This window comes from Chroicocephalus ridibundus, chromosome 4 (genome assembly GCF_963924245.1).
Source record: "Chroicocephalus ridibundus chromosome 4, bChrRid1.1, whole genome shotgun sequence".
Taxonomy (NCBI): Eukaryota; Metazoa; Chordata; class Aves; order Charadriiformes; family Laridae; genus Chroicocephalus; species Chroicocephalus ridibundus.
In genome coordinates, this window is record NC_086287.1 from 87050761 (window position 1) to 87078329 (window position 27569).

Consider the following 27569-nt stretch of genomic DNA (forward strand, 5'->3'; position numbering starts at 1 on the left):
CTTTCAAGGATAGTATATGGTAGACCTACAATTGAAATCTTTCAGTCTCTATTTTTGTTGTGGAATTGAATGTTCTCATTTCTATTTTCACTTGTTTTGGTATCAATGGCTCTCGTGAATACAGAACCCAGAGAAAAATGATACTGAAAGATGATGTGGCTCTCCAGCTGTAAACAATTTACCAGGATTCTGGTAGGACCCAGCAAGATAGCTGCCATTTTCACTGTGCTTATTTTAAAGGAGATGCTAGATCACTCGGTGAAGAGGTTTGTTGTTTTAGGTTTTTTTCCTGTTCTAGTTTAAAAGTTTGACTTTTCATTAGTTGCATATTTAAATGTTTATGTTGGTAATTAAGAATTTTGTGGTGTGAATATGCTCATTCTCCAGGACCAAATTTTGGATTATTTAAAATTCTGTTTTCAGTTGGCCAGATTATTCCATAGCTAACATACATAAAGCCTGATAATTGAGGTCTGAATTTGGGTTTTTAATGTTCTTGGACAAAGATTTTTCTTTTTTGCATTGCCATGAAAATATCTACAGGGTTCTTCCAATTATAACACTTGGGTTTTAAGATAATTTGCTTTGTGAGTTCTTTGTTAATCATTGTCTTAATTTACTGTGAAAACATCGTTAAAAATGGAATAATTGGCTTTTTAAATCTGGCGCAAGTATGATTTAAAAAAAAAAAAGGGCGAGAACAAAAGCCCTCAATACAAAAGTTACATTTTTAACCTGAGTTAAAACAGCAATGGAGATGAGGTAACTTGGCTGATAGTTTTGATGATCTGTTGAGTTTGTTTGCTGGTAGAACAAACTCAGATCACCTGTGTCTGCTTGGAATTTCAGCCCAGGCAGAAAGTACCTCTAACGCGGAGTCAGTGTGGGTCCTTTCCTGCGCTAGGTTCATAGCTCAGGCCAGTATTCCCCCTCCAGAAGAGAGATAGCCTTCATTCACGGGGTCCTGGTAATCTGAGGTGGGTCTCTTCTTAAAGTTCTTCCCTTTGCACAAGAAATTAAACATTGATGGCCAAAATGAAGAACAGGGATGAAGAGGAATGGTATAATTTAGGGGAAGGGAATTAAGAGGGGTGAAAGCCGCTGTTCGGTGTTCTGATCTTGGGGGAGAGGATTTTCGAATATTTGCCTAATTATGTGAATAAAACGTGGGATGAGGAAATTGTCAGCATATTTCTTGTGTTCTCTGAAAGTTAGCTGCGTGGTTCTATAAACCAGGCCCTCTGTGCAGTGTGTCTATTTTTACATCCAAGTGACGTGGAAGGCTGAAATATATGCAAACTGACGGCTGTCAGCTTTCACGCAAACCTGGCAAACGATACTTACTTGTTTCAGGGCTAGAGAGAGAGTTTAGATACAGTTGCCCAAAGCTGCTGGTAGATTTTTAAGTCTCTTTGTGAACCTGAGAAGCCATCGGCTAATGTCCGTATTATTGCTAGATAATTGACCTGAAAGGGACCTGGTAGCTAATTGACCTGAGAGTTGCTTAGGAAATAAAATTTTGTACTCCTCTGATGACACTTCTTTTTAGGTGAGATGACCTCTAACATTCCTTACTTCCCTCTCGACAGTCTTTGAACTGTGTTTCAGTCTATTTTGTATGTAGCTGCTTTTAATACTTTTCAGCACTTCAGTTGCTCTTGTTGAAGCTCACATATGCTTTGAGCGTGTCTGTAAATCAGGCCTTGCAGGTAAAGGAATACAGATCTGTACGTTTTGTCAAGTCTTAGGACTGGATAATGTATTCAGTTTTAAAAATACAATTTAAAAATAATGAAAAGTCAGCCTTAGAGTACAGATACTCTGAAGGCCCCAGCAGTGAAGTCAGAGGTGTGGCACGCTCACTTTCCTGTGTCGGGACATATGCCGTACCATCTTTCTGAAGAGCTTCTCCATGAACCTGTACGAGCACATTGTATTATTTGCTGATATAGAAATGGTACTATACATCTTTTCCAGTTGTATCGTGCTTCATTCCTACTGAAATGAGCTTTCACAAACTTCACTTCAATATATTTGACATTTTTATTGTGTTTGGATCTTTTTGTCCTGTAAAACAGTGTCCTTTGACGTTTTATTCATTATTCACAGGGTCATCTTCAAAAGGTTCAAGAACTTAGTGGTGGTACTTCTACTATAAGAATATGCAACCTTTTTTCCTGATACTTTTCTCCCTCTCTATATTTCTTTATGTTGATAAGGAAACTGAAGTTTGAGATGTTAAAAAAAAAAAAAAAAGAAAAAAAACCAAACAAAAACCAAAAACCTGCTTTACTATTTACTTGCGGTTTGTCCAAGTATAGCATATTTACCCTGACCCCATGTTCAATATTATTATCATTAGGAACGATTAGGGAGTGCAAAGAAAGGATTGTGGGAATAGCAAAAAGGAAGATTTCAAAGAAATTAATTTTTATTTTTACTGAAATACGTTTTCACAAATTTTCTAGCTGTTCGTTGTTAATAGTCAACCTCACAAATTTATGACACTTCTACTGTTGGAAATAGGACTTTTTGAAAATTAGTTTCTTTCTAAACTTAAGAGAATAGTATTTGAGATGAATAGAGGCTATGTGCTGTTTTATTTATTTTGCTCGAAAAAGTCCATTGTTCTTGAAATGCTATTTGAGTTCACTGAAGCACTTGCATTACAACACACATTTTATTACAAAGTACTTTTACATAGCCATGCAGGTCTGTAGCAGGGAACTTGCTGCTTCTCCGTTTCTCTTAGTATTCATCTTAATTCATTACATTGAGCTCATGTGGCATAAAAATGTGATGCACTTCACTGGAAACACTGTGAATATATACTCAAAAATACGCAGTTGTATGTACCCTGAGATGAGAGAGTCACTCTTAGTATCTATATTGGCTTTTCAAGCCGCAATAAAGGAAACTTTGTAATAATAACAGAACACTTGTGACTGGCAAACACCCTCCTGCAGTTCAGAACTGGAATATGAATGGACACCGTGGGAGGCTGGCCCATTTCTGATGAAAACAGTTTTTAACAGCATGAATTTATGAATCTACTCAGTGCAAATGAGAGTTTATTATGCTGAGAGTCTAAAAATGATGCTTCATTTATTAAATTAATACAAAAATTGTATTCCGATGCTGCTGGAGAGTTTTGTTAGACCTTCCTGAATGTCAGAGCTGAGGCTGAAACCATTGACTCAGGTTATGGGAGGTAATAGTGAAAACAGGACAAGCTGCCAAAACCTTCCCATTCTTTGCTTGATTGAAATGAATGTGCATTTGGAACAGCACCTGTCACAGTTTCCCAATCTGTGCACTAGAGAAAATGATACTTGCCCATTTTGAAAATACTGGGTTTGTTTAATAAAAGCTTTTCATAATTATTTTGCCCTAGAAAAAAAGCTTTTGCCCTTTTAAGACCATTCCTCCCCAACGTGGGTCAGCTACATCTAATTGCTGCAAGATTGGAAGCAATGGCGTCTACTGTAGTAGAATCTAAACTAACTTCAAATTTACCACTGATACGGTAAAGATCATAACATAAAATTCAGGCAAATTTGATACCTAGTCACACATAGCTCTAAGGCTTGTTGCCAGATTTTGATATCTAGTCTGCCAGCTGTACTGTGCACTGCCCAGCTCATTCAAACCATATGCCTTGAGCAAACAATCAGCAAAGTGTGTTAAAAGCTCTGAAAAGTGCCACATTAGCCGTAAGTCAACCAGCTGCATGCACTGCCCTATTAATTTGGATAAAAGCTTACCCCTCCAAAACTGATTTTTGACTTCTTTGTTCTAAAAATATGGCTTAAATATAATCTGTGCATCTGCAGTTAGGTTTATAGCAACAGTTTCATACTATCTGCAAAATATTATTGAAATTCTGTTTAGGCTTTTTAAAAGTTCCCTTAGAGACAGAAGAGTCCATTACAAGCTTTTCTGTAGCTCGAAAGGAAAGAGTCATTCATGGAGCACCCTAAAGCCTTTGTAGCACGTACTCTTCATACTCCTGAAAGAGTCTCGGTCAGAGTACAGTGTTCATTCTTGTGTCATAAACAAAATGAAAAATTTATGCATTGTTTTTCCTCCTTTGGTTGGATTTTGGCTGATGCTCCCCCCTGGCTGAGTCACTATCCTACAGCTATTTGCAAGAGCAATTCAAGAATTCACTGGCAATAACAAACATGTAAACTGTATGTGTGTGTGCCTTACTGCTATGAAGTACTGCTTTGTCTCTATGCTTCCATACGTTATTTTTTTTTTATGTGTCCTGGTTAAAATGGAATCTCTGGTATTTACATTTATATAGCTATGGATCATTACTGCCTGCATATTAAAATAAAGGGTGAATATGAAAACAAGGAGATAGCGTTGCCATTGTGACTAGTAGAAAATCATACTTTCTCAGCTATAATCGTATTTCAGAATCCAGAATAGTATTATTTTAGAATCAATTTTGTAAGATTTAAAAAGAAAGAGCAATGCATATTGATAAAAATTTTAGCAGTATCTCTGAGATAGAATTAAATATTTTGCTCCAAGCAGTCTTACCTAAATAAAAAAGGGTAGCCATTGCTGCTTCTTACCTTACATAGTCTTCTGCTTTCATCCTCTGAAATATATTATCGAGAGAAACGAATGTTGCAGCTGATAACCCAGGACAGCAGAGCAGCCTACGGGGGTTAGTTGCCTGTTCTTCATAGTGCTTATGGTTAGGCCAAGGTAAGGCATAATTAGGCAAGTAAATTCAATCTACATTCTATCAGTCAAAATATTGTACCATTATTAAAATCACTATCTTTAAATATTAGGGTAGTAGACAACCTGTCAGACTTCGGTTATTTGTTGACTCGTGCAAGTTCCCACAGCAAGTAACAAGTTACAAGAACACAATTCCTCTCAGCAGTGCTTAGAGCATATGCGACGGATGTAATGGACCACTGTTGATCCGTTGTTGCTGTTCCTCTCATCACATCGGAGACGTCTAATGACTTTATTGTATAGTTTATTGACTCAGCTTCCAGTTTCCTTTTACCTTCTATTCCAGGTCATTGCAGCTGGAATATATCTTGAATTAGTGCAGGATATCTCACTGCTCTATGTAGCTAAAAAGTACTAAAGTTCCCCCTCATTCGTACAGCAGTCTTGGGTAGTTGCTTTCCTCCACTCTCTTGTCCCCAGTCTTGTCCTACCAATGTCAAACAGGTAGTTTAAGTCAATGGCATGGTCTTAAAGCTTTCACTTTCCGTTTTCAGTAGAAATGGCTGAAAGTTGAAAGGCATTTTGCCAGGTCTTGACTGCGGCTGTGAGGTCTTAGGACTTTAGGTCTGCAGAGACATAATAACTGATATAAATAGGTGTTATAAAGTTCACTTCAAAGCTGGGGATGTGGCTCCCTGCAGAAGTATTCCTCCAGTGTTAAACCGATACTGCGCTGGATGAGAGCCAACAGGCTCTTAACTTGCTTTTAAAAACCTGACTCTGGAAAGCTTTGCAGAGAATACATCTGTATTTCTAATTTGCACCTTGAAGGATGAAATTGACTGGAGAGTTGGTGAGAATGAATAAATTGATTCACAGTGGGTTGACAACTCCCTGTGTCTCCCTTTCTGTGAAACATCTGTGGGTGATGCCACCACAAAATTTGACTGCTGGCTTGCAAGCTGGTCTACCAGCAATACATGATTAAAAACCTGTTACTCAGATATATGCACCTGAATTTGTGGCACTGTTTTCTATATTACTGTGTGTAACTTTGAATGGGTGATAAAGGGACTGGAGTAGAGCAAGGAAAGGCCTGTTTCTTCAAGAAATGTCATCTCTGCTCTGCTGACTCTCATAGATGTGCAAGGGAAATCATGCAGCATAAAATCAAGCCCAGAACTGAAAGTAATAATTCATAAGAAAATATTTTTCCTTTTTAAAAGTAATTTTCTTGTGAAAATTTTTTTTACAGATATACAGAGAAAAATAATGAGGATGACTAAGTTTTTAGCAAATATTACAGGGTGAAATTTCTAGCAGCCAAATCATTAAATGCATTCATTTGTAAATATCAGTGATGGAGATGACAAGTTATATAGATCACAATTCTTCTCTTCTTGTCATGAGGAGTAGTAATTTATTATTTGAGTAATCACACAGCACAGCACAGAATTTAGATTCCCAAAGAAAAAGATTCACAGTGTTTATGAGTGTGCTAGCATTTTATCATTATAAAATTATGAACTCAGAAGAAATCATCAATTTCTAAAACGCAATGCCTGTATGCTGCATACAGCTGTGGTATAAAATAGACAGGTAGACCTGTGAATCCAATGCTCTTGCACATCACATCTTAACTAAAGCTTTTCCTAATTTGTTTCTATTATAGACAAAGTGTACTCACCTTCATGCCACTTTAGTCTGTGATGAAGGTGCAGAATGTACTCAGAAAGCATCGTTATGTTGAGCACACTTAATAAATAAAACTGTAGTATTTGGCTTTCTTTCATCCCGAGAATTGTCCAATTTCATACAAAGATGAAAAGAAACAAAAGACTCAGATGTCCTGGCAATCTACACTTGGTGCTGAAGAATGAATGCATTAAATATATGAAATTCTTAGCCGCTATCTTTTGACAAAGGAAAACATAAAATTATGTAATTATACAATATTGGTATTTAAATTTATTCAGCTCTTGCAGAATCTGCCCATGGCTTTTTTTTTTTTTCCCCAAATGGACATTATTGTAGCTTTATTATAAGGAACAATTTGCTGTAGCACAGCTGGCCATCAGTGAGGCATTGTAGACTTAATTCCATGGATGGCCTTCAGTGAGGCGGCGTCTGATTCATTGTGGGCTGAGCAGTGCCAGGACACATACTTGCCTACTGAAACAATGAGAAGCATTTTATGTGTATGTGTATTTGTGTGTGAGCGCTTGCTGTAAGTTTATTTTTTCAGGCTAAAGGGAAGGACTATTAACCACAAACTCTAGAGCCTCTGATTTTATAATTAGAAATCAATTGGGCAAAGCTTAGTTTTGCATATGTGACCTCTTCCCATAACTGTATCCCAGAATGGTTTTCTCCTGAAATGATTTGCTTAACAATTTTACATTAACAGCTAATCTATTTGCAAAATCAGTTTGTAATACTAAATTACCTGTGTGCTTTTGGTGGCCACACAGAAAAAAGTTTAACCAACATGCAATTACCTGAATGTTTGGGGTTTTTTTAATTTACATTTTAATCTCATTGTTTGTTTGTTTTAATTAAAAGCTGTCACAAAACTTGTTGGCACTGCAGACTTGCATTGACTTTGGTAAGGGCACGGCAGGGCCAATTACATCTGGAGTTGATATTGTTCATTTGTGCCCACAAGGAGGGTGAAACGCAGCTGCACTGTGTTAATGCCAGACAGATTGCTAAAAGACATTCACTCAACTGATTTGGCCACCATGGGCCAGTATGGCTGTGTGGAGTCATTTCTGTCCTGATTGCCCTGGTGTTTGGGAATCCTCAGGTGGCACACGTGTTTCCTATTCCACTTATATTCCGGTATTGTGCACAGAGAGCTTTTTAGCTCTCCAAAAGAAGGTATCCGACCACCGTATTTAATTCCAATGACCTTCAAATTCAGGGGTGGGGGAACAAGACCCAACAATCTGTTTTTTTTCCTGGAAATTAAACTATGATTTGTAGTAGCCCACGTTCCGTGTTTCATCTGAGTTGCTAGTATAGGGAGGACTGAATGCAGGGTAGTGCCAGTTTTGCTCTTTTTCCTGTGTGTACAGTGCAAGTCAGCCAAACTTCTTGATCTTAGTGTCCTGTTGTTCGCTTCAGGGGCCAGTCCGGCCCAAACCACAACACTTAGCCAAACGTAAATGTGACAAGAAGGTAATGTGTGAAGTATGTTGCTGTTCTGTCCAGTTAATTTTATGTTGGGAATGGAAAGCCCTTTCCATGTTAAAGGGGAAAGTTCTAATTAATAACTCAGTAAAATTGTTTGGGATTTTTTTGTGATTGTTTGGGAATTTATTGTGGTTGTAGCAACTTATATTCTGGGGGAGCAGGAACCGAGAAATAATCTTTTTTTTTTTTCTCTTTTTGTCTGAGATCTCATTATCTGTGCAAGCTTATTATTTACTACCCCACAGTAATACTGTTTTGAAATGCGGAAGAATAGCTGAGATTCGTGATATGGTAGGGGTGAATTGAATTAGATTTAAATAACTGCAGATGTGGCTGGTTTCATCTTTATCAGCTTATCTGAGCTTTTGCACTTTAAGGCTTCTGTCAGCTCAAAGCACGGACACTGCTTGGGTGAACAGAGCAAAACTGGTTGCAGTTCTTAGCCTTTTGAAAAAAATGCCAACTTAATTCAAACTCGTGTACTACAGAAGTTGAAGGAGTTTAGATATGCATCAAGTAAAAATTCCTTTCCGTTTTTATAGTACAAGGCGGCACAAAAAAAAAAGAAAAGCTCTTGAAGTTTAATTTTAGTTTTCTGAAAAATGATTTTTCTTTGCATGTGAACAAATATAATTTGAGTTCTTCCCTCATTCCCTTGCTTAAAATAAAGAAATCACTAAAATACGACTCAAAACTTAGCATTAAAGAGCAACTTTGTCAATACAGGCATTTGGGGAGATTCTTAGAATGTTGGAATAATTATAACATTGGATTTCTGTTCAGCATAGGGATAGACAAAAATTTGCTACTACATAGCATAATGAGATATGAAAACATGGGAGAGCCGACTAGTGCAGCACAGAAAAAAATGCCTTTTTTCTTTTACCTTGGGTTTTGTTTTGCTTGTATCTCCCTTTTTGATAGTTTGTACTTCAGCTAGACATCACGGCACATTCAGAGGAGAGTTGCTATCCTTTCTTTTGATTGCGCTTTTTGAAAGGGGAAAAATATGGACCTCAGCACAAATATATCATTTCAAAAAGTGCCTCAAAAATTAGGACTGGAGACTTCGCAAAGCCAGAGCGAAGTCACCCGGATTAGTTTCCTAGTGAAATATATTCAAAGCAATAACAGAAAGGAATGATCGGGTTTGGGCATCAAAAATTGTATTCCAAAATCCTTTGGCCAAGTTAGGATCTGTGAGAGATAAGCGGGAAGAAACGATTAGGAAGAGACTGTTGAAGAACTAAGAAGATACCGGGTCTAATCACGTCTCTCTCTTCCCCAAAACTCAGTCCACCAGCTTTCAGGCGTGCTTGTGCATTGACCTTTTGCATTAGGTTAAGTTTATCAGGCTCCTATATGATATTTTCTGTTTATGAAAACTTTACTTTTCTCATAATGTTATCCTGTATAAGATGAGAATATGTTTTGACCATATAATTTTTGGATCCCTGGAAAAAATAAGTAATTGGATCCCTGTAGTATTTGTGGACTCAGCCTGGGCTGATGAGAGCAGAGGAAAGAGAGTCAGTCCAGGGGACTGCCTGGAGTGCCTCATAGATCAATCCGATGGCACCAGTGGTGACCCTGTCGAAGGGATCACTCATCTGGCATGGCCCCTGTCAGCTTCTCCTTTGGTGCGGCTGGCGTGCACGTCCTAGTCAGCAGAGTACTCGGCAAGAATTTTAGTTGGGTATTAGATAAAGCAGCAGGGTATTCATTTATGCACAGTACCCCAAATAGTGTAAAGAAAAGCACACTAGGAAAAAAAAAGGGGGGGGAGAAAGGAAAAATGGAGAGACTGGTTTGACTGAACGTCTGAGGCTTTGACACTGTGGGGTGACCCTGTCGCCTCCCCTTCTCTGAGCACTGTCAGCTGGGCTGGTGGCAGGAGTCAATCCTGCCTGTCCATTTCAGAGGTAGACTTCTGCAGCGTCTTGTGCTTCTGTGGTGTTTTGGACCATGACAACATGGGTATGTGATTAAGAGATTGTTTACTGGAGGAAAATTATTGTCTTCACAGGTGAGATTTCTCTGTGTTGATTGTGGATTTCGAAGTAACCGTAAGGGAATTCTGGCACTTGGCGTGAGAGGAAACAAATTCAGGAGAACATAGTATGTGGATGTTTATCATCCTGTGATATAGTTCAATGGCTTTCATTGCAAACTACAAAAAAAGAGTTTAAATAATTTCAAGGTATTTCTAAATCCTACACAAGTTAAGAAGTGCTCTCAGTAGGTACTATAAATATGGATTTTACTCTGGTCTTAACTCGTCCTGCTGTGATTACTTATTCAAATTGTGCAGGCAGCTGCCATGTCGTAGAAGTGATGTTCTTTGTCACAGAAGCACAATAGTTAATTTTCTTCATTAAGACATACTAATCAGAGATATCTTGATGCGTATAATTCTAGAGCACCATCTAAGATCTGATTTTGGAGTTACTAGTATGTACTAGATGAATGATTACAACGGTCGCTTGGCTTCTGTTAATTTGAAGTCTTTAAAGCATTCAATAAAATGAGTGTTTGCTGTCCACCCCTGAGTGGAATGCCAATTCTTGTTTATAAGATTATAAAGTTAAAAAGAAAGTCCAATAATTGTCTCCAGCAGGCTCATTTGCATTATTTCTTCATAGTAATTACATGAACAATAGGGATTCTATACCTAAGAGCAAAATATATGTTGATCTGTATATGCTGAAATATAATCACAGCAAATATGTTTTAATTATGTTTGTGTTGCTGCGGAAGTAAAGGCAGGGCAGAAAACTGTTCAGATATCTACAGAATGAGTCATAGCATAACACACTAAAACATTTAAATAAAGCTGGTTCTAATAAGGAAAATAATTAAATTATGATAAACAAAGGGAATGAAATTGCCTTATTTTTGTTCGAAGTAAAGGTTTAATTGGAGGATTTGTGTAGGCAGCAGAAATGGTTTTGCTTTTAAAGCAAATAAGAATTTAATTCTGGAACTCGAGTGCTTCTTCTGGCACGAGTAACAGATTTTCATTTCATGAGCAGTTTTGAAAAGTTGGGGAGAAAAGATACTTTTGTGTCACTCCAAATACAATTTTTGGAATATCAAAAAAGGTTTTGAGCTAGACATAGTATTTTTATTATATGAAAAAGAACCCCCTAATGCAATAACAAATGAAATTAATTTAAAAGGAAACATTTCGTTTACATACGAAAAAGGTAAATACTTTAAAAGAATAAAATTAATGCATATACAGGTATAAAATCTTTTTGAAAGTAAAATAACATTGAAGCATTCTGGTCAGGAAATGTTCAGAAAAAAATACTGCATTGGTCATGCCCCAAACGTGTATTTGTTTCCTAAATCAACTTTTCAGTAATTTGCAGGTGAATGGTTGAAGTGAGTGTCAGTGAATCGTTATTCTTGTCCAGAAAAATACAGGTGAAAAAACAGAGGCAGCTACAAGGGTAAGGCTGGTATTTTGGGGGTGCCGCCTTAGCAGTCTGGAGCAGCTCTCCTTAGGACCTTCAGCTGCTCGGGTTCTTCTGAATATTGTGTTTCTGTGACTCTGTTTCCCCATCAGCAGAACGGGAAGACAAATTAATTTTTTGCTTTGCAGCGGTGTGGTGAGGCTCATTCAGTCACTGTAGTGATACAGTCAGATTGTGGAGTAATGTATGTGATGTCCGTGTATTAATATTTAGATGACGATAACCGTTACCTTGATTGCAGGAAGACAAATAAAAGGTTATCTCTGGTTTGTGCAAAGCTCCGAGTGAACTGCTGGTATTCGGGATGTGTGATCACTCTCGGCATTGCACCCCGGGGCTGAATGACACGGCTGGTTTGATGATGACTCTCTCTGCTTGGGCTATCAATATAAAGTGTCACTTCTAGAAGAGAATCAGGCCAGAAGAGAGCTTTAGCCACAGGGAGTGAGAAGAAATGAGCTTGGCAGTAAGATTCCAGGCAGAATAAATAAGATTTGTGAGTATTCTTAGCAAAGAAATACACTCACTACTGAATATAATGAGATCCAAATCAGGTATTACTTCTGGGGAAAAAAAGATAAACTCAGAGGCTTTCTATCGATCTCATATTCTGTATCCATTCATTTAGCTATCATCTGCAGTCAAAGAAGCTATTGAAATCTATATTGTCTTTGCAAACAACTTGTGGCCCACCTTTCAGGAATGTAATTTCTTCTATTCTCCTTCATTTTTAACGAGCTGCTATTCTAGTTTCTTCTCATGTGGATTTCTTGGAAGAGCTCCTTCCCATCAAGCAACTCTCCCATCCCTTTGATGGTGAGGGACTGCTTCTCCAGTGTTTCTCCACACAGGCTTAAAAATTCTGTTATTGTCAAATCTCTTGTAGACCAGAGCAGGAAAAGGAAAGAAAAAGTATTTATCAAATGCAAAACTCTCCAGGTAATGCTTAAAGTGAATATTATCGCACACATACATAGATTGTTGGGGCCTTTTTCCTCTGCTTTAGGTATTTGTAAGGCTGTGGTTTGTTTGTCTTTTATAACAAAAAAGAAAAAAACAAACCCAACCATCTTGTAATCAATAAACTGGCATCTGGAAGTTAAATATTCTCAGCTTCATTTTCTGTGGCAAGATTTAAATTGCCTAACATTCATGTAACTTTTTTCTACGTGTTTTTTTAGGAGCCATATGCTTGGTATTTACTTCCTTTTGTTTCTTCCTGCTCTCCCCTTTGTTTACTTTAGATATTTCTTTTTCTTGTTTGTTTTCATCCTCCAAACTGGCTGATGTTTGGTTTTTGACTTTCACTACCACCATCCCTTTGGAACAATATCTCATCAGATGGAAGAAAGCCGAAATAAGAGGTTTTTTTTCTCTTGTGACAATAGAGCGTACTTTAGACAGAGGCCTTTTACAGTCTTTTCAAATTTTCTCTATTATCTATCACCTGCTCTGCATAACCTCATTCCTTTTTATTGGTAAAGGACAGATGCCAGACTTCTAACTATTTAATTGGTATACTAAAGTTCTTTTTAAGGTATAAGAGTTAAGTTACAAGTATGTAGTTTCTTTTTTAAGATAAGTTCACTGTATATAATACAACTTCACTACTATCTTCTGTTCTGTCTTACAAATCTACATTCTGCTCAGGTCTAGAGAATGGTTGGAATTAATGTAGTATTCATCCAAACAGTTAGAATTGGACTGAGTAGAGACTGCCCGTACTGGCAAACGGCATACAAAGGTTTGAAGTTACAGGTCAATTGTAAGAAATCCATGATATTCACAGATCAAGAAGTGAGTCTTTAAATGGTGATTTTTAGGAATACTTGTGCATGCTACAATCTCCATGAATGTGACTCATCTGTAAGGGACTGTATTTGTAACAATTGACGAACAGAGGAATTTTTCAGTCTTCCTGGATTATTTCACAGACTTGGAACTGTTTGTTAAACCTGCATATCAATAATATATGTAACAAAAGCAGAATATATAGCTTGCTCAGGCTCTCTGCTTTTCTTATGAATTTCTATCATATTATAGGAAATGCAAGTGTTCCACTCCCCCAAAACTGCTGTGTTTTTTCTTTGTCAGGTTAAGATCGTATGGGTTTTGTGCTGGTTGGAAGGGCAGGGTTATATTCAGGCTAATTATTTTTTCTTGAAAATAATGTTTGAGCCAGTTCTACCACTATGTTGTACTTTATTTTTGCACATATGGCAAAAGAAAAGGAGACCGGAGAACCCATGGGGTTTCCCTTAGCCACCTTGCTAACATCGATGCTGTATAATCAGAAGCAGTTACACACCAGATGAGAAAATTATGGCTCCAAGCATTTTCATCCTGTGGGCTTCTGTCTTTCTCTGAGAAAAGCTACCCATTAGTGGAGTTGGCGTAGCTGAGACTGGGAACTGTGGTCCAGCTGATAAGCATGTACAAACTCAGAAACCAAATGTGGTCAGGAGGGAGATATATTTAATATGGCTTTGAAATTTCAGTATGGGTGGAAAAAAGAGTTTGGTTTAATCATGCTGTGATTGTGACTTTTGACTGGCCATGATCCCAATTTGTGTCAAAAAAGAGTTAACGTTTGATAAGCCAAGATACATTTGTTAACTGTATTGGGGTTTTTTTGTGTTAGAATATCCATGACAGAACTGAGCAACAGTGCGTTTATACTGCTAATGTTTTGTTGAAGGACATCATACATCAGGTTATCTTTTCGGTTAACTTTGCCGTCAATGTCCATTTACATACCCAATGATCTCATCTCCATAGGCAAACAAAATATTCCGTCTCCCATATCCTGAGTAAATGTGAAAAGGCAGCTTTACTGACTTGATAAATAATCTCAAATATTTTACTTCAGGGTCTTGCTATTTTCAACACTTTATTATCTCACAGTCAGACAATTGTTAATCTCATTATTTATCTAGTTTGATACACCTGGTCTATTAGTTATCAGAAAAGTATAAAACATAAACTTGCAGGATAGTGGTAAATTCTGAGTTTAATTGGACTATGAATTATGGAGTCATAATATAAATTAATAACTAGATGTCTGTTGTGATTTTTTTTTTTTCTTTTTTGGGGGGTGTCTTTGCTTCTGTATCTTTCTTTATAAATCTATGTATGTTTCAAATAAGGAGTTTTGTCCAGTGTCCCTTGAAATTTGAGAGAGAGGCTTCTACTGAGTTCCTGGGTCTTATATTAGATCCTGCAACTCTTCACATTAAAATAAAAAAATAATTAAAAAATAATTTTAGAACTATAAGTTTATACCAGAATTCAGCCCCATTTTTTCCGTGACTTTGAGCCGTACTGAATCCATAGGTGGTAATTGTAGAAATTAGCCAATGTCTTAGAAACTCATTTCTAAAATTACGTATTCTGGGTTCATTGTTCCTTGTCTCTTCTTCTGAAAAAGGGGAGAAAAAAGCCATTTGATGTTTCACTGTAAGCAGAGGACAGTGAAGTAAGCTCAGTGAAGGTTGCAGCACACGGTATAACAGAGCCCTTGTGTCAACAAGGACCTCTATGTGTTATTGTAATACAAGTAATTAATAATCATTATTTATAGATGAGTACTGACTCTGCCGTTGTCAGCTGCCCAGCTAACCAGCTGTCATTTTATTCTCTCGGTAGAGTTCTTTCAGATAAATAGCAGGAATGTACATAAGATATTTGGATTTTGTGTCATTCTTGTATCTAGGGTATCATTCAGCTCGTTTTAAAAACTTCAGTTCTCAATATTCTACCTATTTCTCATCTTTTTTTAAGTTGTGGGGGTTTTTCTTCTTCTCTTTTTTTTTTTTTTTTTCATGAGCCCTTCCAATAAGTTGCCTGAACTCATTGTATTCGAGTAACATCAGCAGAGACCTTGGAGATCTTCAAGGATCTCCCTTATGAATCTGTTTCCCTCCTTTGGTGTTCCTTTTATGGCCATTACGTTCTCTAGTGGGCAACCTAATAACCAGTCCTTTGGAGGAGGGGGAACACACGTATCATTTGAAAAGGGGTCCTGAGAAATCATAATATGTTTCTTTGCTTCTTAGTGTGTATTGTGCATCTTCTCTGCTACTCACAACCCCAGAAGATGTTTGTGCAGGACAGCTGGTCACCTGTCCTTTCGAAGAAGAATGTCCCGGTAGAGAAACGCAGAGAACAGCTGAATGGGGAGAGGACCATATGGGGTTTGGCTGTTCTGTGCACACAGAGTGATATGAGCACTACCGAGATTGTGTGGGTAGAGAAAACCGACAGTGATTCAACCATCATTAAATTAGTACAGATGTCTCCCGCAGCCTCCCACAGTAGTCTTCACCATGAGCTCAGACGATTTGGATAAAGGTCTAGACTAAACCGTTGCTAAGTCTGTATGGATTCTGGCTGCTTTGAAATTGGCATATGCTACACACTTACAGCTTTTGTGATACTGATTTGTATACAATTTGTCTGTGTTCACGCTGAGCCAGAATTTCTTTTTTGATGGGACATTGACCCCAAATTTGGGATGTTTTGAATCACAGCTAGGTTAGGTGTTTACAGCGAATGACATAAATACTCCAAACAGTGCCCACACTTATAATCATAGCACTGCTATTTTTTCCTCCTTGGAAACAGGTCAGGTTATCTGATGTGCCAAAAAAAGTGATAATTGTCACTGAGACTTTAGTCTCCATATGTACTGAGAAGGGGGCTGCAGGACTCAGTACAAGTTGCTGGAGAATCAGAGGTAATACATTACTAAATATCAAACCCTGCTGGAGTGGGCACTGCTGTGTATTTCTGCACATTTAATATCGTCTGTGTGTACTGGTTTGTGTTCTCCTCTCCTCTGTCAATTCTTCCAGAAAAGCATTAACAAAAGCAGAAGCTATGATCTGTCTCCAGTGGTTTAAAAAATATTTCCAATTTAATGGTATTGCAAATTGATCGCATTATGAGAGGCATAACCTTTGCAAGTCAGTTTGTAAGAAATTCACAGGAACGCCTGACTTAGTGGAAATGCATGGGAAATTACATTAGGAAGCTTTGAAAGCCACACAAGTGATGTGGCAAATAATGTCTTCCGAAACTGCATGAAATTGTAATAACTAGTTTCAACCAAGTTGTTCTGAATAACACACAATTCTGCATGAGTTATCCCTAATAAACATCTAACGGCAGGGAAATGAGGAAAAATAATCAAATTATCCTCATGTTATATCTATTTATTCTGATGCATGACACTGATGTTACTGTGTAACTGCAAACATAGTAACTCTGGAGAAGTAATGTTTTGTTTGACATCTCATCAGGAATTTGCTTTGTGGCATTTCCTAGCTGTGTTTTTTCGCATTCCAAGGAACTTGACAAATATTTTTGGTAAGAAAAAATGTTTACTGTACCCTTGTGCACAGTTCACAGGTCAGTGTAAGTATGCTAAAAATAAGTTATATCATCACATGTAAGCAGATAGTTTATAAGATAATCAATATGTAAGTACTCGCAATTTAATTTTTCAGTTCTCTTTATTTCACTCAGTTACCTTCTCAGCAGTTTTCAATTTTAGCTCAAAGCTGGCTGCATAGCTGATGTTTATATTTCTGCACTGTAGATGTGTTTGACAGCCAATTGCTAGAAAAGAGCTTTCTATTTGCACTGCCAGCTTTACACATTATGTGGTTTTAGACAGTGCTTACTTCCTTATGTTCAGACACTGAAGTATGCTGAGCAGTCATCTTAAGTTTGAAAAATTACATTCAAAAAAGTATTTAATGCTTTCCGGTTTGTTTTATTAATTATTACTAAATAGCAGAAAGCATTCTGCATGGATATGAAATTATTTTGTTAAAAAGGAAGACAGGTTAAATATGTTGTCACGGGGAGCCTCCTAATCGTTGTGGGCAAAGCGTGATCAGAAGCCGGTGTGGTGAAAGCAGCTGAAAGCAGAGCCTTGAAGGATTGTGAAATCGTGACAACTTAAATATGCTTAAATAAATAGAAATACCCTGTCACCTTTGGCCATGCTGGCCTCTTGTACTTTTTTCTGCCTTTGCTGAACCTAGGCTGTAGCTTGTCTGACAGTTTTTGTAAGCAGCCGTCAAGTTACTGCTGTGTGTATGTAGTGATTAACTTTTTTATTCCTCTTCTGCAATCCTAAGAGTATGTATTATAAGATATTGCTCTGACATTCACTTGAGAAAATGATTTGAAAAACACAAAGAGGTCTTAGCGCTCAAGTGCAATGTACTCTGTGCTGAGAATGAAGCCTAGCAAGTTATAATAAGCTTTTAAGGAGGAAAGAAAAAATGCAGCTCAAACAACATGGAAGAAAAGCTCAGAACAGTGTGAATGAGACGATGATGATTAAAGGAACAAAAGAGAAGGACTCGGTACATAGGAACTGCCGAACTTCTGGCTAGCGCCTTGAACGGGAAATTCCCATGGCTTATGGTTTTTTACAGCCTTCCCCATCTTTTGTCTGTATTGAAGAAGGAGCGGCACAATGGACTCTGCTGGCGGCAGAAACAGACAGCCAAAAGGGAACAGTCTTTGAAGTCATGTTTGGAGATCTCACAGCATCTTACAGGTAGTAGAAACTACAGCATAGTTTGTGTCCAAGACTGACAAGATGGAGGAGAGGGTAAATGGCTTTACTGCTGTTTCGCTGAGTTGGGAAAAGAGACAAGTGCAGGAGACACTGTTAATTATAATGCCTGAAGCACTGGAATTGTTAATATAAGTGCTTGACCACAAACAGTAGGAGATGAGAGACAGATACTTTTTTTCCGCATAAAGACACAGAAGAGGGAATGTGTTTTACAAGACTAAAACTGCATGTGATTTTTGAGGCTCTCTGTACCCAGCTTTCAGATCTCCTGTGGTGAACTGCAGTACTCTATAGATGAAATAATAGAGAAGTAAATGAGATGGGAAAGGATTCCTCTTTGGCAACATGACACAATTTCATTGCACGTGTCCAAGTATCAAAACCAGTTGGGTTAAAAAAATCAAGACCTTCTTACAGGAGCACGTCTGCTGGAACACAAGGAAGGAACAGCAGTCTGGGTTCAGAAATAGTCACATGAACTCCAAGCTAGGCAGAAAGCCAACTACAAAAAGGTGCCAGCCATCTGAGGCCACTTGACACAGGACACTTGGGCGTTAAATAGCTGCAGAAAGCAGTGACTAAAGGCGACAGTCCAAGCTGCGGTGGGACACAGGTCATATGTGGTGGCGTCGTTCTCAGGACAGAAGGGAAGACAGATGGTATTCCCAAATGGAAAGGGCCAAGGCCAGAACTAGGAAAACAGAAAGCTTTAGCTATGATCTGGCTTAACATAAGGATTCAGAAGAAGCAAGGTATGTAAGAAATATACAGAAAAATCAACCTGAGACCATGCTTCGGAATGAAGATAGCAAAGAGCAGAAACAAATTACCTTGTCTTTGTGGCCATCACAACCACTGAAGGCGAACATGGGACTGTGGATTTGGGGAAGACTTTACATCTGGGGGCATGGTTTCCTTCTTCTTAGGGAGCTCCCCTGGCAGGGGGAACAACTTCTGCGAAACAACACCAGCAATACATAAGAAGTCTAATTAAATTTAACACTGTGATTAACTGGAGACAAATGTGTAGAGCTATTTAGGAGTGGCTTGGGTAGTCCTACGGTCTAGATGTTTTTTCCTTACATGGATCTTTGTGAGACTGAACGTGGGTTTATCTCTTCCTCTGTTCCTTCCATCTGTAAAAACAAGTGTAGCTATCTTTTTTTTTTCTCCCAAGTCACTGAGCAAAAATAGGTATTAAAATTGATTCATTCAGCCTGCTGAGGAAGGCGATACGTGACACGTCCAGAAAGGACCAATGGTGCTCTAACCAGGAAGGACTTAGCTCAAGATTCAGTCATATTCAAGAGCTCTTTTCTTGCATCAGTTGGTCATAATCAGTGAATTAGAACAAACAGATTGTTAGATCCCAATCTCGTCTCCAGATTTTAAACAACAGTTCACTCTAGTGTATTATAAGATGATGCCAAAAGGTAAGCAATGAAAAGCAGTTTGTGCACAGTTGCAGTATGAATATAAACAGAGGCAAAATTAGAAAATCAAATAGAATAAAAAAGCAGTAGCAAAGAATAAACAGAAACATAAAAGAAGCCATCTGGAATCAAAGATACTCAAATGACATGGTAGGAAACTGAGGCAGACAAAAGCAGAGATTATGATCTTAAATGAAAGTGTTAGGGATATTATTGCTTTAATTCTCTTTGAATATGGTTATGAAACCGCAGCTGAGAAGTGTGAGTGGTAATGTCTTTTGACAGTTACTCCAGAGGCTTCAAGTTACATGATTCTTGTATCTTGAATGAAACCTTTGTCGACCATGGACATGTCTGTTTCCTTTCTGAAAGTGTTCCAAGTACTGACATTATGTCAGGTACATCAAGTCTGTGTCCCCATTTGTCATTACCCTGGATAATAATGCAGAATATTTGGTTTTCCTCTTCCCCATTGTGCCGCTGTAATTCCCATTACTAAAGATGGGATCAGCCTATCCATGGAGAAAATGAAAGATTCTATTAAATTGAAATTGCACTTTATTAATTCTGCACTGTGTGCAAATGAATTGAACCTATCTATAATAGTTAAATTATGAATGATTTTTTTTTTTAAACTGTGGGTCATCAGTAAACATGCTCATTGTCCATTGTGTGTCAGAGCACATCAACAATACACAAAAAAACCTTCTGTAACACCTAATGATGTTCATAGTTTTAGGAAAAAAGACCCTGCAAAGTCACATACAGAAAGAAACACATGATGAGTAAGGTACATTGCAGATTTTGAAAGCCTTGGTATGTATAAATGTTTGTAAACGTCACTGAAATCCTTCCATACTTTCACAGAATGGGATAGAGCTTCTTAGAGCCCAGCAGTTTTGGAAAAAAGTCATAAAAGCTGGAAATTCTGTCTCTCAGTTCATTAAACAGGGTCTGCCTCATAAATGAGGAATTTTGTTGCAAGGCATAGGTAAAAAGTAGAAGAACCTGAAACATTAGGATAGTGTTGGTGTGTTGTGTGTGTATCTGTGTAACATCAGGTGAAAATCAGTGATGCACTTGTTAATCCCTTAAAAAAGAATCCAGAGTTAGGAAGGCGAAGAATGATGCAAATGTTAAAATGAATTATTAAGGGCAGGTTATGCCTTTTCCCTTGAAACAAGTAAGGGGTAATTCCCTTGCAATTACATGAGGATGAATTAATTACTTTCTAACAAACTCAAATAAAAACTTGACTACATAATGCCTTCTTCTCTTTTCTTAATTAAAAATGTCCAGGAGCACTTTCATAATGTGTAGATTCCCCCCTCTTGTGAATTATTGATATATTTATGCTTTTTTACTAATTTGAGGAAATTGGGGTTACAAATCCTGCCTCCGATGATGCATCTCATTACGGGCTAGTCTGTATCAAGTTGTGCATCAAGACCACACCTGGAGAGGACTTCAAGTGCCCAATCCTGCTGCAAAGGCCAGTCAGCAGCTTCCTGCTAATTCTGGGCGTGGACCCGGCCCAAGTGCTTTATGTACTTTCCTGATGGTGAACACATGGCTCGAACATGAAATTCATTGTGCTGAGCAAGCTGTTGTTTTGACTCCCATTGATTTGCCAGGTCGCTGACTGAGCGCAGGTGAGACAGTTTCCATCTGCAGAAGAGACTCATAAATCTCTTTCTGTACTCAGAATTGCACAAGAACTTCACAAACCTAGCTTGGAGCTTCTGCAGCCTTCGTCCATACATTAAGTCCTTGGCTGCATACGTAGTTTTGAACCAAGGATTTCTAAGAAAATATGGTTAAAAATGTGGTGAACGAAGCATCTATGGAATAGGAGAATTTAATATCAGTAACGTGCTCATGTATCTGTTTTTTACTGCAGAGTAGTACTTCTACATGTACAGAATGTAGAGGCTCTTTGAGTTTCCTCTCTGCAATTTCTCTTGCATTGATTGTAATTATGCATGTTTGTAGTGCACGTACGTGGAAGACTATAAATATATGTTATATATTTGAATAGTGTGTTGGCAATACTTTTAGATATGCATTCATTATTAGTGAAAATAACGTTAGTTTGGTGGAAGTACACTGTGTGTGCTGTTAATTAATACTGGCTTTATTGACTATCATCTGTATTGTAACATAGAATAGCAAAGGAATGATTAGTAACTGTGGTGTTCAGAGGGTTCGTTTTGAGTGAGTTCATGTTTTAGGAACAGACCTGTGCTGAGGCTACATGGGAGCCATTAGCAGGGTATTAATAGACGGCATCTGCATCACCATTAAAACAGGAGAGGATCCACACCCTCTCCTGTTGCCCTAAAACCAGGCACCAACTGGGTGATGGGACTGCATCCGCTACTTTAAGGGAGAGAGATGTTTGAATTTGTAGTCCCACAGGCAGGGCAGTGGTGGGGGAAGATGATTGCACTTCCTTTGAAGTCTATTTAACTGAATCTCACATAAAGGAGGTGAGTTTGACTCTGAACGTGATTAAGTTTTCCAGGAAACATGGTTTTCTTTTTGTTTTGGGATGCTGTCTAGTAGTGGGACATAGGGGCTAGCTATAGATGTCTCCTTTTTTTAAAATAGAAATTCTTGTTACATTTCTCAATATTGCTCTGGAAAATAAGAGGTCAGCTTTCAAGCACAGGCGCAACAAATAAAGCTACAGGTGTGGAAAGCAGTTTCACATTTACAACATTTGTGAGGCCTTTTCAGCAGAAACCGATATTCATTTACCGTATTCATTATGCCTCTCTATCATTCACCCAGACCCTATATAATTATGTGTTTAATGATCTTTAACCTTCACATGAACACAGCTTGCTGAAGCTTGACAATTGCTGTAAATTATCATTCACATCTAGTAGAAGAGAGGAAATATTACTTGGAAAAAAATACTAGGCTTTCTGTCTTAGAATTTCACTTCAGTGCTGTGTTTTAACTTTGTAAGTAGATGAAGATGTTTTAATCCTAAATCCAAACACTGAAATGATTTTGGAAAAATGGCTCTTCTGTAGGTCATTTATTATAATATTTTGATATTGAGAGTGTAAGAGCTTCAAAACCTAGAGAAGATATTTTAATCTGTCTCTCTGGATGCTCACCATTAGAAGTGTGTATGATTTCATGAAACAACATATTTATGGCTTGTTTTTTATTAAGAACTAAAAACAAATTACTGTCATTTTTGCCACTGTTAATCTTTGGGTAAAAAAAATGATCTTCTGCTAATCAGACGCAGTTTCAACTTTAAGTTTATAAAATGCTTCTAGCTCTTCCACTTCTTGTTTAATGTTTAGCCTTTCATTTTATAGTGTTTCAATTAGCAATATCTATTTCTTTTTTTTTTGGTACAAATGACTTTAAGTTATTAGAAGAAACAATTAATAGTAATCATAGATTTTTTTTTTCATTTTTAACTGTTGATATCTTACCAGCACTAAAGGTTTTATAGCTCTACATTAATTTATGTCAGAATTGATTTATGAACCATAACTTCTGTTGGATAATACGGGTAAAACTTACGCTAGAGGTTATACTAAGAGCCTCTCTTACTTATTAGCAAATCGGAGAATCTTTGCGCATTCTCAGATATCCGTGTGGGATATCTAGTTTATCCAGCTAGTGCATTTTAGAAATTCAGATTATAGTTTTTCACTGTAGGGCTCTGTGTAGTTGGGTGAGCTGAGGTGTTCCCAATTACTTTGCTGAGCTGTGTGTGTCCAGACAATGTTTTGATATGACTTAATTCATCTGTGAACATTCTGCTAAAGCCTTCATATGCAATGTTAATAATGTATAGTTTTTATTCAGGGATCAAACAGATGCTTAAAGTATAAACAATCTGTTTAAAACACAAACAGTTTCTGGATTGATCTTGCCAGTCTCTGGGACCCTGAAAATAATTTTTTACATTGCTGATACCTAGATTGAGTATAGTCCTGCTCATAGCGATAATAGTCTTTAAGAGAAAGAGTTGTAATAACATGTCTTACTGAGCAGACAAAACTGCAGTACCAACCAACAGGAGAGTGCTATTATCTTAAATTAAGGCAATGTAAATTGTGCTGATTGTTCTCAAGTAAAAGCTGAAGGCACCTACAAAAAACCCCAACCAGACTGAGTTTTTGGAAAAAAGACTCAGCTGTCACTTGATGTCTGCGTGTATGTTTGTGTGGGTTGGGTAGGAAGAGTGAACTGGATTGAGTCATTCATATTCACAGACAGTTAAAGTGCTTTTTAAAAGTTGTTAAAACAATGGTGTGGTAATAGCTGGTGTGGTAATAATGTGTTGCCCAGCAAAAACACAGAGGATGAAGTTACATCTCTTGTAGTCAGTGGGAGTTCTGCTATTATTGCAGAGCAGAGAATACGCTGGTGGCCCGGGATTTTGTACATATATTAAACCAGATCAACTGGAAAATCAGACCCGGCTGCCGTTGTCTGCTGTGCTCATTGCAACAATTCCAGATTCCTTTTTGTAAGGTGCTGTTAATGAGTTTTCTAAGCTCCTGTTCCTGAACAGCTTATTTGCTGTGTGTGACCAGTTATCTACTGGAGAACCTGCAGAGCCTACTTGTGGTATGACATAAAAGTCTGCTCCTGGCTTGGCTGTAGCCAGCGTTACATGGGGTTTTTTCCACACCTATTTTAATATCCTAATGTAGGTTCTCTTAAATGATAATGCTACCCAGCCCTAGCAGCCACTGCTGCCAATGGAAGAGTAAAATGCATAACCAGCAACAATTTCTGTTAAGCTCTCTGCACAAAAATGAGCAAATGGGAACAGGTCTGGTAGGAGTTGTTGCAAGTCATATTGGAGCTCTCCTCAACAGGTTCCGTGTATTTCCTTCAGACTTTTTGTGAGGCAGATGATAATGAATGTAAGTTACATTTTTAGTGACGTGTTATTCACCACTAATTATTGTTCATATTGAGTGTCTTAGATTTAATAGTCAATAGAATTATAAAGCACTATTACTGTATATTTAAGTTATCCTGTATTTTTGAATGTGTTGACACTAATACATATGGTTCACCAATTGGTGCGCTCGCCCTCTCAAGTTAAAAATTATTGGAGATAATCTGATATTTATTACTTGGCTCTGAGCCTGCAAAAAAAAAAAAAAAGGAAATCCTTTGTCTCTAGTGTTCGTCAGTTCAGGCTTTTAATTAACAAAAAAAATTCAAAGTAAAGAAGAAAACCTGTTTTCCCATACTGTTTCAGGTTGTTATAATCCTATCTTGTTTTTTGAAAAGTACAGTCTAAATATTGTTTTTTTCTAATGGGCGTTAAGGAAAATGGGAAGATGTGTGTAAGAGGGGTTCTTGTATTCCTGGAAACTTGCTTTAACAAAGCTTTTTTTCAGGGAAAATATTTCTAGAATAAAGATCTTAGAACCCGTTAAGTTCTGCTAACAGCTGAGTTATACGGTTCTAAATTTCTGTGAATGCTTCCCCTGACAACATTTACATAGATGCCAGTGTTCAGCCATTTTCAGTCACCTGAAAATAAGCTGAAAGTAATAACTAAAAATAAGAAGCTAGATTAAAATATATATTATTGTTAATCCTTCATTCGCCCTATGATCTAATAGGTTAAGGACATTTTGTGCTTGTTCATTTTGGCTGATAATAGTTCTGAAGACATTTACATTTTAGAACAGGGATTTAAAATATATATAACAGCTGCTTTTTAAATAGAAAGTCTAATTATGCCTATGATTACATTCACTTTTGATTAGTATGCATACAAATCCCGACTCTCCTTGTGTATTCCAGCTGAGATATGGATCACTGGTGCTAAGATTAAAGTACAGAAGAATAGCTTGACAAAATGTATGGTTAGACCAACGCAAAAAAAAAAATCTGGGGGTAATTTTTGTCTCTAAAATGCTTTTTTTCCTTTTAGTTACACACAGACCTGGATCCTGGCAGCAGCAAAATCAAGTATATCCTGTCAGGAGATGGAGCTGGAACAATCTTTGTGATCAATGACAAGACTGGAGACATTCACGCAATGAAAAGGCTTGACCGTGAGGAAAAAGCGGAATACACTCTAACAGCTCAAGCGGTCGACAGGGACACAAACAAACCTCTGGAGCCTCCCTCAGAATTCATTATTAAGGTTCAAGACATCAACGACAATGCCCCCGAGTTTGTTGATGGCCCGTATCATGCCACGGTTCCAGAAATGTCTATTGTAGGTACGTATGTCTAAACATGGACGAACTTTGATTACTCACAGTTTAAACTATGCCAGTATGCCATTGAGTTGTTGATGAATAATAAGATATTTATTATGTTGTTAGCATTAATTTGCATATTTTCAAATCTCTTCTTGGCCAAAGCTTTCATCTGCAGCACAATAGTAGAGTCCCTCAGTAGTAAGGAAATGACTAACAGATGTATTAATGTGTCTTTCTTTGTCCAACAACACTTTAATGGGCTAAATTTATATTCCCCTTATGATGCTGTAGTTAGAGTATTATTATTGAGAAGGATTTATCAAGATTTGTTCCAACATGACGCTCTAATCCTATTGATATTTTGTTGATGTTTAATTATCTGTTTGTGTATTTTCATACACAGATGTAGCGCTTGCAGTATGTTGATACATACTTATTTGTTTTCCTCTAAGTGCAACTGTAATCAGCCAAAAAACATTGAAATGAAAGATGCAGTGTCTGGGAATTGATGGTTAGGCTCTAGAGTGGACTTAACCAATTAGCCGTAGGATTTGTGCAGAAGATGGAAGGGGAAAACAGAGAAAGCCGGGGAAAAAGATGGTGAAAAGGGAAATTAACTGTGTGAAAGGGGAGAAAAAGACAGGAGTAGGAAATAATCTTCTTGATAGATTTTACTTACATTTATTCATTTTGTCGGATTAATGTGAATGTATTTCCTCATGGATTAATATATTACATTTTTAATTTTTTTGGCATAGCTTGTCCCTTGTTCTGTATTTGCAAATGTATAAGTATGTACTTACAGAGGTATGTATTTATGTACTCTGGTCCTCCGTCCCCTGATACATACATCTCCAGTGCAGGTGATCTTTAGCTGTCACTAAAGCAAAAGGGAAATAAACCCACCAAACCAAAAGAGTCAATTTCAGGGTAATACAAGAATTCAGTATAAGCAAAGACATCAACATCTGGCCATGAAACGCAGGGTAAATTCTAGTGTTTTCTGGTATTAGGTTGAGGATAATGTGCTTTTCAGCAATTTGTCTACATCTGTCAAAGCAAGATAATTGAAGGAGTGCCCAGGCACTTTGCAAAATAAAGCAGCACCCTATCAAAAAGTTTCAAAACCACCATTCTGTCTTATTTAGTTTAAAAGAGCAGGAATGCGAGGAGCCAGAACCATCCTCTCACATTCAGTACAACCAGTTGTAGCAGGTCATTTTCAAATGTAACCACGGTGTGCTGATTAGATGGTGATACCTGAGGCTTCATTTTTTTTATCAGCACTTCCCCAACAGATTTTCATGTCTTGGTTGCATTGAATTGCTTGTGACAAAACCGATATATGAATTTTCAAGCCTGCATGTCAGTTCTTTTTCCAAAATATAGGTTTAATTTGTTAAGTTACTTTTAATTATAGAGCAGCAGAGACATAATATGGACCTGCTTTCAGAAGATATTTTTGCTGAGCTCTAGGCAAGAAAATGGCTTAATTAAATAAAATAAATTAAAAAAAAAAAAAAGAAAAAAAGAGCAGGGAGTAGGAGAAGGAGGAAGGGAAACTGAAGGCACTTAATCCTTATATGAATGAGACTTGTCTGGTATTCTAGGAAAAAAGAAAATGAAGATATATGCAGACAAGAAAAGATGGTTTCTGATCACAATGGCTACTGTTAAAAATAATTTATATCTGTGCATATGCATGATATTTATAATACTTAGTAAAGACATCGCCCTTATCCAAGAGGTATTCACTGTAAAGAAGATGAGGAAAAAAAACAACCCATCTAACAGGAAACTAGTCAGAAGATCAGATGAATGAAAATTTAGTGAATTGGTTAACATGAGGTTTAAAAGATGGTAAAAGTGCAATAGAAGCAAGAGGATAAAAGGTAAAACATTAATAAAAGAGAGGGAAAGTGAAACAATTGAGAAAAGTGTTAGGGTGAAAGAG

At 37.4% G+C, this 27569-nt stretch overlaps 1 protein-coding gene across 3 annotated transcripts in view; it reads left to right on the forward strand.

Moving 5' to 3' along the window:
* Nucleotides 1-27569, forward strand: part of CDH8 (cadherin 8) — a 148986-nt gene that overhangs the window by 29028 nt on the left and 92389 nt on the right. For all 3 annotated transcript variants that reach the window (XM_063334650.1, XM_063334648.1, XM_063334649.1), the window contains exon 4: nucleotides 25339-25633. In XM_063334650.1, coding sequence (XP_063190720.1) covers nucleotides 25339-25633 — 295 coding nt within the window. The remainder of the gene's footprint in view (nucleotides 1-25338; nucleotides 25634-27569) is intronic.